The sequence below is a fragment of the Pelobates fuscus genome, chromosome 8 (genome assembly GCF_036172605.1).
Source record: "Pelobates fuscus isolate aPelFus1 chromosome 8, aPelFus1.pri, whole genome shotgun sequence".
NCBI classification, from domain to species: Eukaryota; Metazoa; Chordata; class Amphibia; order Anura; family Pelobatidae; genus Pelobates; species Pelobates fuscus.
In genome coordinates, this window is record NC_086324.1 from 57,057,737 (window position 1) to 57,070,865 (window position 13,129).

Below are 13,129 nucleotides of genomic sequence, written 5' to 3' on the forward strand. Positions count from 1 at the left end.
ATTAGTGTAATGGATTTTATATGTCTATATTTATATTTTAATATAATAAAATATCTAAAAAGAAAACTTTATTGCTTCCAAGACAATCCTTATTTTATATTGTATTCTCAAGTATTTATATATTTTAAATAGAGGATCTCTTACTAACTATATAATATTATGGCTAAAGATATCTGTATGGTTAGCCCTGCTAAGTTCTATGCTTTAAGACGTTATAGTGGTAAATAAGGGAACCAGATGCGATTACAGAAAAGGTTATCAGAAATTGTATATTTTCTTCTATTTAGTTTAATGGTTTCAAAATTAATTTATATGGCTATCATATTTATATCTAAAGTTTTTGGGGTTTTTTTTTGTTAATGTTTATTTACTTCTGTAAGTGAAAACTGTAAATCCAAGATACATAAATTGAGTCCATAAGAATCGTGCTTTAGTTTGGCAGGTGGTAGAAAAATTAAATATAAGTTCCAGTCGGTAGATGGATATTCATAAGCTTCAGTCCATTCAAGACTTCCTAATCCAATAGTTTTGGATGTTCAATCCGTGTAATAATCCAATTGGGTTTTACTCCTTGAGTAAATTCCCTTCGAAACCTAAAAAGACAGAACACCAACTTAATTAAACACACCACTTATGACATCTAGAAAATCCCTTCAACATGTAGTTTCAGGCAGACAGATTTTATATGGGTTTTAAGCAGGGTCAGTGCTCGAATTTTTGCGGTCCAAGGCAAAAAACATTTTGGTGTCCTATTCACTCCACGCAGACTGACTCACGCACGCACCGACCCATGCATACTGACTCACGCATGCACCGACTCGTGCAGACTGCCACACACACACACAGACCCAGGCAGACTGCCACACACACTGACCCATGCAGACACACACTGACCCATGCAGACACACACTGACCCATGCAGACACACACTGACCCATGCAGACACACACTGACCCATGCAGACACACACTGACCCATGCAGACACACACTCACACACACAGACCCATGCAGATTGGCAACACACACTGACCCATGCAGATTGACAACACACACTGACCCATGCAGATTGACAACACACACTGACCCATGCAGATTGACAACACACACTGACCCATGCAGATTGACAACACACATACACATTGACCCATGCAGACTGACACACACACACACATTGACCCATGCAGACTGACACACACACACACACACACTGACCCATGCAGACTGACACACACACACTGACCCATGCAGACTGACACACACACACACACTGACCCATGCAGACTGACACACACACACACAGACCCATGCAGACACACACACATACACACTGACCCATGCAGACACACACACATACACACTGACCCATGCAGACACACACACATACACACTGACCCATGCAGACACACACACATACACACTGACCCATGCAGACACACACACATACACAATGACCCATGCAGACACACACACATACACACTGACTCATGCAGACCCAGGCAGCAGCCACGCTAATCGCTTCCTTGCGGTCTAGCACTCACTGATAAATAAGAGCACACTACATGTGTTATAAAACAACCATGTCAAATAATTTTTTTTTAACATTTTCCTTGAGTGTCAAGTCACATGGCTAAAACATGTTTAAAATTCGTTTTATGTAGTGCCACAGTTCTTTAACCCTTTCAGGACAAGGTAGGAAACCCTTGTCATCAGGACAGTCTTGACATGTTGGTCTTGAAGGGGTTACGATAACATATTCAACAATTTTCTGTAAAAGTTGCAAAATCATCTCTGTCAAGCATACGGCGGAGTCTTCATAACAAGTAGAGGAGCAAGTGTGTCTCCAGTGAATAAATCTTACTAATGTTATCACCAGTGAAATGGGAAGTTTTCGTTAAGAATAAATGCAACTGTGTTGTTTTTCTCCCCACCTCTGTGACAAGTTTTCATCTACAGAGCAATAAGCTCAGTTAGTCTGAGTATGCTTGTTAATTCTCTTACTCATAGTTTGCCGTAAGCAGACGTTTAGTATCCTTCACATTTTTATCTCCTACTACAACTTGGAATACTTTTGTGCCCTCCAAATTCTCATCCGGCAGATCTGCATAAGTCAAGTACCAAAACCTCATCAGGATGCTGACAAACTTTCTTCCTGGAAAAAGAGACAAAAGTAAATTCAAAATACTTGGCCGCTCATTTGGTCTGAACAGAACTATCCATAAATCAGTCAAGGGTTTTGATTTATGGAAAGCAATTACTAGATTTGTGCACGGACAGAAATTTCAGTTTGTATGAACAATTTTGTCAGAAAATAAAAACTTTTCATCCAAAGCAAATTTTGGCCATGGTTTGCTTCATCCAAACTTTGTTCGTATATGTTTGTTGTAAAGAAAATTTGGATAAACTGTTTTAATTTTTAACCTCCCACTTACACTGCTTCCTACACCAATCCCCCAAGGGCTAAAGCATGGTTCGTCAACCTGGTCCCTACCGCCCACTAGTGGGCGTTTCAGGATTCCAGGTGGGCGGTAGGGATTTCCAGGTTGATCGGGCGGGCGGGTGTGAGCCGGCGGTACCCGTGCGACTGGGTACCGCCGTGACCATTTGCGGCTCCGGCCCGCCCGGTAAACCGCCGGGGCCGCCTTCCAAAGTGTCCATCGGGTGGCCCATGCTGTCAGGGCCACCCGATGGATGCGGATTGTAAGGGGGCCCGGTCAGCGCTGGGCGCTTTAACAGCGCGACCGGGCCCCCTGTGATGACATCAGAGCTGGGAGGAAGTGATTCCCCGGTCACTCCTCCCAGCTAAAACTGAGAGCCGCGCGGGAGGAACACCAGGGAGTCAGAGTGGGAACTCTGACTCCCATCCACCTGAGCCACCACTGGACCCCAGGGAAAGTCACCCTCCTGCACCTTAAAGGTAGGAAACAGGAGGGTGACTTAAATATAATGTGTGTGTTTGTTTGTGTGTGTGTGTGTGTGTGTGTGTGTCTTTGTAGGTATGTCTTGTGTGTGTGTGTGTCTGTCTGTCTGTATGTGTCTTTGTATGTATGTCTTGTGTATATGTGTGTGTGTCTGTCTGTATGTATGTATGTGTGTCTTGTCTTTGTATGTATGTGTCATTGTATGTGTGTCTATGTATGTCTGCATCTGTGTGTGTCTGTATGTGTGTCTGTCTGTGTCTGTATGTATGTCTTGTGTGTATGTGTCTGTCTGTATATATATGTGTGTGTGTGTGTGTGTGTGTGTCTTGTATTTGTATGTATGTGTCATTGTATGTGTGTGTGTCTATGTATGTCTTATGTGTGTGTCTGCATGTGTGTGTGCATGTCTGTTTGTATGTATGTGTCTTGTGTGTGTGTGCCTGTCTGTGTCTTTGTGTGTGTGTGCCTGTCTGTGTCTTTGTGTGTGTATGTATGTGTCTGTCTGTGTCTTTGTGTGTGTGTATGTGTGTCTGTCTGTGTCTTTGTGTGTGTATGTATGTGTGTCTGTCTGTGTCTGTATGTATGTCTTGTGTGTGTGTGTCTTGTCTTTGTATGTATGTGTCATTGTATGTGTGTGTGTCTATGTATGTCTTATGTGTGTGTCTGCATGTGTGTGTGCATGTCTGTCTGTATGTATGTGTCTTTGTGTGTGTGTGTATGTGTCTGTCTGTGTCTGTATGTATGTCTTGTGTGTGTGTGTCGTATGTGTGTCTTGTCTTTGTATGTATGTGTCATTGTATGTGTGTGTGTCTATGTATGTCTTGTATGTGTGCCTGTCTGTTTGTATGTATATGTCTTGTGTGTGTCTGTATGTGTGTCTTGTGTGTGTGTGTGTGTGTGTCTGTGTGTGTCTTTGTGTGTGTGTTTTTCTCATTAAACGTTATAAAGTTAAAAACCTTATAAACCTGCATTAAGTAGAAATAAAAAGATAAATGTATGTACATTTATTTTTTTAAAAAACACCCTCCTTTCTTAAAAATATTCCGCATTTGCGCGAAAACTGGTGGGCCGTAAGAAAAATTTTTCAACCAAAAAGATGCATTAGTGGGCGGTAGGTAGAAAAAGGTTGACTACCACTGGGCTAAAGTAACAAATTAAACCCTATGAGCGTCAATGTGACCCCAGTATAATTGTAAGGAAGGTTTACAATCTCCCTCATAAACTACCTGCTGTGCAATGGGTATAGGCATGTATGCTAAATAGTGAGCAGCCAGTGAATGCCTGCTGTCATAAAAGACTAACAACTGGGCAGCTATTGCTAATACAATAAAGGGGGACCTGACACAGATTCCCAGCCCCAACAAATAAATAAAAAATGGGTAAGTATCATTCACAGCGCCTCAAAAAGGCTTTTCCCACCATGCAAGCTGCGTGGAGCCCTCAATGGGTAAATATGGATTTAAATTTTAAGCATCATGGTTTTTTTTTTTTTAAGTTGTGATGGGATTTTAATGGTTTCTTATTTGGATTTTTTTTTTATCTATTTATTTTTTATCAGGAACTTTATTATTCTCCCCCTTCACTATTGTAAGGGTTAGTCAGTCAAGTAGATATTATTTTGGGTGGGCTAAAGACATAGGGACCCCTAGGCACTAGGGTAGAGCAGGTTGAAGTGTCCCAAATGTTATGTCCATCCACCCTAGCTGCTTGCTGTTTAGTAGATGCACCACTCATGGCACAGCTGATAGGGGCATGAGGTAGGTTGTAACCTAAGAAACCAAAAGTATATAAACGCTATAGAGGTGATGAGGTTGTTGGAAGAAGCCCAGGAAGGCGGGTGAAACGAGTAACATTACAAGAGAGGCGGACCCGGAAGAGATCACGTGATCGGGACTGGCGAAACCCAGAAGTAACTGTACTGAGTGGTGCAAGCCGTTTTACTCTGTTTACACATACTTTTATGTGGGTAGTTATTGCTGGCATACCCACCAATTGCAAAGTAAGAGTTTTAATCCTTTCTTTTAATAATAAATTGAGAAAGATACTATTCAGTTAGGGGTTTCTGTCTCTCTCTGTCCTGTATTGCATAGAACCATCTGCAAACTGGGGACATTTCATCCAGATACTGTCAGCATAGTGTGGGATGCTTCCCTCTCCAGTGGAGCTTTTCAAACCGAGAGCCAGGGGTGATAGGGCTCTGGTCCATGTGAGTTCTCCCCATCCCTTACTGTGTATTACACAATTCAGGTTGTCTGCACTATATTTTGTTTTTTAATTTGTAGATCTATCGTGTCAACAGTTCAAGCGCGATTATTTTGGTAATTTTAGGTTGTAAAACTCCCTTATAATTATTATTATATATGGAGTCCCATAGGATTTGATTTCACATTTAGTTCAGGAGATATCTCCCCTGATCTAAGCATGCAGTTAATTTAATATGTTCGGGAAGTGGCAGAGAGCACTTCTATATTTAAATGATCTAATTACAAGGAGGGAGCCTGCAGCTTTTATTTCACACGTAGTTAAAGAGATATGCGTGCAGTACAAATGTGTATTCCTAACTCTACAGTGCCCTAGTCACCATTTAGGGAACTGCGCCCCCCCTCCCCCTCCCCCTCCCAGCAAGGTTTAAAATGTACATTTACTTACCTTTTCTCCCATGCCACTTTTACCACAGCCGGTTCAGCCTCCTTAGCCGGCTCAGCCAATATTGCACGGCAATTCCGCCCATATTGCAATTTGTTTATTCATATCTCATACGATCGAACAAATTGCATGAAATTTGTCCGTTTAAGTCTAGCAATTTCTGTATTTTTTTAATGCAATTGTTTAATGCAATTTTAATTAAATTCCAATGCAGTCTTTTTGAGTTGTTAACTCAAAACGGACAGTGCCGTTTTATGTTTTAGTATGCAAGGAAGTTGTACAAGTACTTATAAAACTGCTTTAACATTTCTGCAATTAAAAGCCAGCTATTCAAATCACTTGAAGGCTATGGTAATGTTTTCTAGGATGCCATAATACAGAATAGATTCCATACATACCATTATCGTCATAATAAATTGCAACATCTCCAGTGGTTGAATACATGATGTCATCTGAAGATGCTGCCAGCGCATCCCTGTGGTTGTCAGGAAGTAATGTACACTTTTCCTGTACATCCCGGATGGTCTAAAAAAACAGAAATTTAGGATTAATAACTTAAAAGCAAACTGTTTCCTGTAACATTTTAAAGAAAACAACAATCAATGTAATGTAACTACATAGCAAAGTTAGTGCTTACAAAAAATCACTACTAATTTCCTTGTTTTTTTCTTTTAGCTAACACTAATCTATTTTGCTTTTCTATGAATCATGTGACATGTCATGTGATTGATTAATTCCTCTCCACTCATAAAACGCATCTTAACTGCATTTTATACACAGCCTTGAGCCAGGCACGGAACAGTGGGTTGTTCACAGCACAGCTCATGCAAGCTTACTGAAAAGTGTTACAAGGGATTGGCATGCTCAGGTTTGCCTGGCCAATAAAATGTTGGCAAACATTTTACTTTTAAGAAACTTTAAAAAAAAAAAATTCTGGTATTGAGATTAAGAAGTTATTTCAGCCTAGAATATTGGAAAAATCACTTCGATTACAGTGAAAGATAGAAATTGTAGTCCAACACATTAAAAAAAAACACCACAAATATAAACAAAGCTTTAAAATCAGTTTCCATATTTCCTACCTCATTAGTTACCAAGTTTTCTAGTTCCTCAAATTTTCGCTCCGACATAAGCTTGGAAACAAGAGTGAATGCCTAAAAAATAAAATTGAACATATATACCAGGTTCTTTTAGAAGAATCACTGTAAATTCACAACAAGAGGTTAAAGTGAAGTAAACAGCTCACACAGACACAGCCAGTTTTAAATGACAATTCCTGCTGTATATATTTGGCTTGTTTCTACATAAGAGTGGTGTGTGATGCTAGCATATCAATCTTTAGTAGTCCAGGAACAAATGGCCCTGCAATTGTGCCACGAAGCATCAAGAAAGTTGGGATACACCTGGGTATTATAGCTAATTTCATATTTTAGATCATGGCTCGACAAACCCCAGGTAACAGGTCACCATGGCGACTAGGAATTTTGTCCTGAGTGTTTGTCAGCCCGCTCAACACTTGCAATGATAACTTCTGGTGCAGTAACGGAGCAGGGGTCGTATGTGCGACCAGCCCTTTGTGTTCCCACTGTCATGGGGGGCCCCCAAGAGCTGGCCACCTTAGGGACCCCTCCTCCGAGGTCGGCAACAAGTTAGCTGTAATCTTCCTTTTCTTCTTGCTCTACTAAATGCACAAAATGTGTAAGGCAATAGTCCCAGTTTTCTAGTGTGATGGTCTCCCTTGAATTTCAACTAAAAATTGTGTTAAAATGAAGAACTAAAAATAAAGTAATTTTATTTATCTTGTAGGGTGATGCGGTTTTCATTTAGTGTTCCCTGTGTGGTGTCTGAGTTTGGATACTGGAAGACTAGTGGCATAGCTTCCAAGTGTTCTGATCTACAAATTCAGAATGTTTGCTATGCAACAGTGTAAACATTAGCTCAATTGCAAAAAAATGCTTACAGTGACAAATAAAGGACAACTGTCACCACAAAACAATACTTATTAGTATTTAAATTTAATAGATTTTCTTTTAAATAATGTATATATTAAAAAATATCTGCACATAAACAGGGAATAGCAAGCACTTTCTGACCAAACCATACATATGGTTGAATTATCCTCTCATATACTACAGAGGAGGATGAGTTTATTTTCCTCTCACTTTTAACATATACTCTATTAAAAATATCTATTTTCTTTCAATACTTGAAGAAACGATTTTTACATTAAAAAATGTTTTTGAGTAAAAATAAAAAATACGTGGAATGTATTTAAAAATTGAGTAAATAAAAAAACCTGGAAACTAACCTGAGTTGGGGAATGTTTCCAGCTCAGCTATTTTGCCTAAAAAATTTTATTCACCAAATGCTGAACAAGTTACACTTTAATGAACGTTACTGTAAGTGTTTTGGTTAATTGAATCATTTTGGCTAGACATTGAATGGTTTTTTAGGGAGATTTTGAAAGTTTACTTAGTATGAATTTATTAGCACCTCCAGAAAACAATTTGGTTGTAGAAGTGACAGGACGACTGATCACAGGAAGTGCAGAGGTGGAGAATACCTGATAAAGTGAGAGTAGTGTAGAGGGGAACAGATATGTGGTGGGATTTGTGAGGGTAACATTTTTTTAATATTATCGATGGGAAGCCAGTTAAGGTTTTGTAGACTGGAGGAGCTGAGTAGTGATGAAGTGTGCAGATAGCTGTGTTATTCTACACTTTGGAATTGCGTAAAATGGTTGTTACTGAGGCCAGCAATATGACGAATGCAGTAACAAAAAAAACAAACAAACAAACAAACAAGGAAATGATCCAGTTATATGTAGTTGAGGCATTGTGAGAAATGTACACGTGGAGTGTAAACTGATGCTGTGCATTACATGAAATGTCCCAAGACATTTCCTTTCTAAATTATTGACACCCTTTGCTTGTCACTCATTCTGCTCTCATAATCTGTCCAAATATGTACTCATACCTATTTTACTTTTTTTTTATCTTTACCTTACAAGTCAATGGGACCTGATGGAATACACCCAAAGCTATTAAAAGAGCTTAGTGGTGTACTAGCAAAACCATTAACAGATTTATTTAACCAATCATTGATAACAGGAGTAGTCCCAGAAGATTGGAAGTTAGCGAATGTTGTGCCCATTCACAAGAAAGGTAATAGGGAGGAGTCGGGCAACTATAGGCCAGTAAGCCTAACTTCAGTAGTGGGGAAAGTGATGGAAACCATGTTAAAGGATAGGATTGTTGAACATCTAAAAACACACGGATTTCAAGATCAGAGACAACATGGGTTTACTTCAGGGAGATCATGCCAAACTAATCTTATTGATTTTTTTGATTGGGTAACTAAAATTATAGATCAGGGTGGTGCAGTAGACATTGCTTACCTCGATTTCAGTAAGGCTTTTGACACTGTTGCACATAGAAGGCTTATCAACAAACTACAATCTTTGAGTTTGGATTCCAATATTGTTGAATGGGTAAGGCAGTGGCTGAGTGACAGGAAACAGAGGGTTGTAGTCAATGGAGTATATTCAAAGCTTGGGCTTGTCACCAGTGGGGTACCTCAGGGATCTGTACTTGGACCCATTCTCTTTAATATTTTTATTAGTGATATTGCAGAAGGTCTTGATGGTAAGGTGTGTCTTTTTGCGGATGATACTAAGATATGTAACAGGGTTGATGTTCCAGGAGGGATAAGCCAAATGGAAAATGATTTAGGTAGACTAGAAAAATGGTCAGAGTTGTGGCAACTGACATTTAATGTGGATAAGTGCAAGATAATGCATCTTGGACGTAAAAACCCAAGGGCAGAGTACAGAATATTTGATAGAGTCCTAACCTCAACATCTGAGGAAAGGGATTTAGGGGTGATTATTTCTGATGACTTAAAGGTAGGCAGACAATGTAATAGAGCAGCAGGAAATGCTAGCAGAATGCTTGGTTGTATAGGGAGAGGTATTAGCAGTAGAAAGAGGGAAGTGCTCATGCCATTGTACAGAACACTGGTGAGACCTCACTTGGAGTACTGTACACAGTACTGGAGACCCTATCTTCAGAAGGATATTGATACCTTAGAGAGAGTTCAAAGAAGGGCTACTAAACTGGTTCATGGATTGCAGGATAAAACTTACCAGGAAAGGTTAAAGGATCTTAACATGTATAGCATGGAGGAAAGACGAGACAGGGGGGATATGATAGAAACATTTAAATACATAAAGGGAATCAACACAGTAAAGGAGGAGACTATATTTAAAAGAAGAAAAACTACCACAACAAGAGGACATAGTCTTAAATTAGAGGGACAAAGGTTTAAAAATAATATCAGGAAGTATTACTTTACTGAGAGGGTAGTGGATGCATGGAATAGCCTTCCAGCTGAAGTGGTAGAGGTTAACACAGTAAAGGAGTTTAAGCATGCGTGGGATAGGCATAAGGCTATCCTAACTATAAGATAAGGCCAGGGACTAATGAAAGTATTTAGAAAACTGGGCAGACTAGATGGGCCGAATGGTTCTTATCTGCCGTCACATTCTATGTTTCTATGTTTCTATGTTTCTACAATCTATATATTCTAGATCACCATGATGCCCTTGTCACATTATTTCTTGATTTTGAAGGACAGCACAGTAAAAGTTTGGCATTTCTCTTGTCTGCTGCATTTGAAGGTCCTCCCATTATAACCCCACCCAGACTTTCTGTGGCTGTCCAATCACAGACTCCCCAATGCAGCTCACTGAGAAATCTGTGCAAGGCAGGTTCTCTGAGCAATTGCTGCCTCTTCAGTTTAGCTCCACTGAGCTAACCAAACCAGGAAGTAACATTACCTGTTGTCAATTTGAAAGCCAAGGGGGTGTAATCAGGTTAATTTATAAAAGTTTACATTTCTACTGAAATCTCCACTTTTTGCAAAATGAAGAAAAGAGGGAACACTTCACACAGAAAGCTTTTCAGTGAACTAAAGTGCTTCAGGGGTCTGGTGTGTCCCGTTAAAGCTTGCTGCAGTGGTTATGCTGCCTAGGCTCTTCTGGTGCTCTTTCTCGGTTCAACACTAAACTGTTTAAATGGCTCCTGTAAATAAAAATAGTGTATTATAGGAACGCTCTAAGCACTGCAGCTCAGTGTAGTAATTATGATGCCAGGAGCACCCTCATCAAAAAGTAGTCAAACTACAATGATTTGACTTCGTACCTTGGGTACGCCAGGTGCCTCTCCCTCCCTTCAATACTGATCCTTCTCTGCCAATCAACATTAACCATGTTTAATATAATTGACGCTGATTATGCAATGATATTAATTTCCCATTATCAACTGAGACAAGATGAGCTCATCCCTTGCCAATTTAAATGCTTTCTGTTTGCAACAAAAAACTGAATATGAGAACTCAACAGACAAAAGCCTAGAGAAACTCAGTAGCTTGTCCTTCTGTAAATTCCGGCTCAGGCAGGTCTCAAAATTGTTTTTTTGAGCACTTGCGCCATTACAAAGTGAACCTATACCATTGCACATCAGACTGATCCCACCTGTAAGCGCAGTCCAGAACCGAAATGCTTTTAGTTTGCGTCAAACAGACTTTAAATGGCTTCAGTGAACTGCAGTGGTTATGAATCTGAGTGCACCTTGTTGTCAATGGCGTACACATGACAAACTAATAGTGACCAAACCCTCAGTTTGAAAACGAAGTCACTGAGCCACTCTGAAGGTGTATTATAACTTACTATAAAATAACGTTTACAAAACATCCTTGTATGAAAGGGGGAGGGGGGAATTAACTGCACTGGGGTAAAGCAATGTCCCAATGTAATGTTATTGTGAGCATTACCTGGGGGCTGACACCTTGTGCCCCTACACCCACTGAAGACCCTCTAAAACAGGCTTCCCCAAACTCCGGCCCTCCAGATGCTGCTGCACTACAACTCCCAGGGTCCTATGAATGACATAGAGTTGTAGTGCAGCAACATCTGGAGGGCCGGAGTTTGGGGAAGCCTGCTTTAAACCTACATGGGGAGTGGGGGCACATTGGTGGGTCGTGACCTCGGTTACAGACAGACCCTCTCCGTGACCTCCCACCCCACAGCTCTCACTTGCTTGGCCCCCTCCGTGAACTCGGCCACGTTGAAGTCCTTGTCGAAGTAAGCCCGGATCAGGAAGAAATAGATCCGCGTCCTGCACCATATAAACGGGTTGGGGAGGCCGACCACCACTACCCGGCGGTTGGCGGGGCTGGGGTCACTGCTGTACGGCCTGCCATACAGTGAGGGCCCCGGAGAACACAGCGAGGAGGCAGGAGGGAGCCCCCACTGGGGGTAGAGCGGACCCCGGGCACAGTACCGGGACAAACGGAACACGGACCGCAACATCTGTACGGCAATCAAACCGCTCCCCTGGAAACAAGCACAAAGAAAAAGGGTTCCGTCTAAAGAGAATCTCTAATCTAAAAATAATTATAGAATATCTACCGGAGGGAAATACCTAAATAGAATACAACTGGGATAAGGGGGAATGCCTGCGGTATGGAAGGTGATATTTCTGTGTAACACTGGGCATGCTGGCTGTGGACATGGTGTCTAGGAGGCTCATTCCCAGTTATAACCTTTAGCAATCGCCCATAGACTTTGTATGGCTGTTCACATTCTTTCAACACAGGAGCCAGCTGTTCAGTAATACTAAGGGATCTGTGCTGCAGGGGGAATCCAGAATGGGTGCACAGGAAGTCCCCATGTCAAACCATGCATGTTTAGAATCTGCATGCAGGTGTAATAAGTTGGAGATGGAGTGATAAACGTGTCCTTGTTATAACACAACAGTCCTTTACCTCCAGGTATACAGCAGGTTAGTACACTCCTACATGATAACTGTGTACTGCAAGTGCATGCTCACATCTCCTTTACTGACTGACTAGTGTCTCTGAGAATAGTATAACTGGAAGAAAATGTATGGGACAGGATTGCATGGAAACCACATTTTGCTAGGCATACCTACAAAGTGTCCCTATTTAGAAAGCAACAGTCCCTATTTTGTGCCCTAATCCCTCTGTCCCTCTTTTTTATCCTAATGTCCCCGTTTTCTTGTAGCTCCACATTGTTGGTGTGCTGAGTGTATAACAGAACTCTATAGAAAAAATACTCTCAGTAAGGTGTACTCTTTAACCCCTTAAACTACAATAAATGTATTAAGAAATCAGTTTCTGTAAATAAAATATTGTTCTTGGACACATATTCGATGGAGGTCAATAAAAGCAAACTACTACTACTACTCTGTAGTGTGCTTAATTAAAAGCCATCAAGTATGAAATCAAGTCATTAAATTAATTTCGGTGATGTTTCCCCAATGTTCCCCCACTGTGTGATGCCATTTAAATGACCCTTGTTGGGAGCATGCGCTTACAGAACTGAAGCTCATTCTGCATTGCCTGAGACGACCGCTAATGACATTGCAATGTAAATGCTTAGAAAAGCATTTGATATTCAGCTCAGTAAATGTGTGCTTCTTACTGGAGTTAATTTATGTAGCCGAGTGTAGTATTAGAGTCCACGATCTCCGCTGGCATAACA

At 40.7% G+C, this 13,129-nt stretch overlaps 2 protein-coding genes across 2 annotated transcripts in view; one reads left to right on the forward strand and one right to left on the reverse strand.

The window, feature by feature from the left end:
- On the reverse strand, nt 1-11,954 carry MAIP1 (matrix AAA peptidase interacting protein 1). The gene is made up of 5 exons (XM_063429874.1): nt 11,660-11,954; nt 6,648-6,719; nt 5,964-6,090; nt 2,000-2,150; nt 1-593 (listed from the first exon to the last, which is right to left on the reverse strand). The coding sequence occupies exons 1-5, from the start codon at nt 11,933-11,935 to the stop codon at nt 515-517; spliced, it is 705 nt and encodes a 234-aa protein (XP_063285944.1). The 5' UTR covers nt 11,936-11,954; the 3' UTR covers nt 1-514.
- Nucleotides 11,954-13,129, forward strand: part of TYW5 (tRNA-yW synthesizing protein 5) — a 20,621-nt gene continuing 19,445 nt past the window's right edge. The window contains exon 1 of the mRNA XM_063429873.1: nt 11,954-12,407. The gene's annotated coding sequence lies outside the window, so the exon portion shown is untranslated. The remainder of the gene's footprint in view (nt 12,408-13,129) is intronic.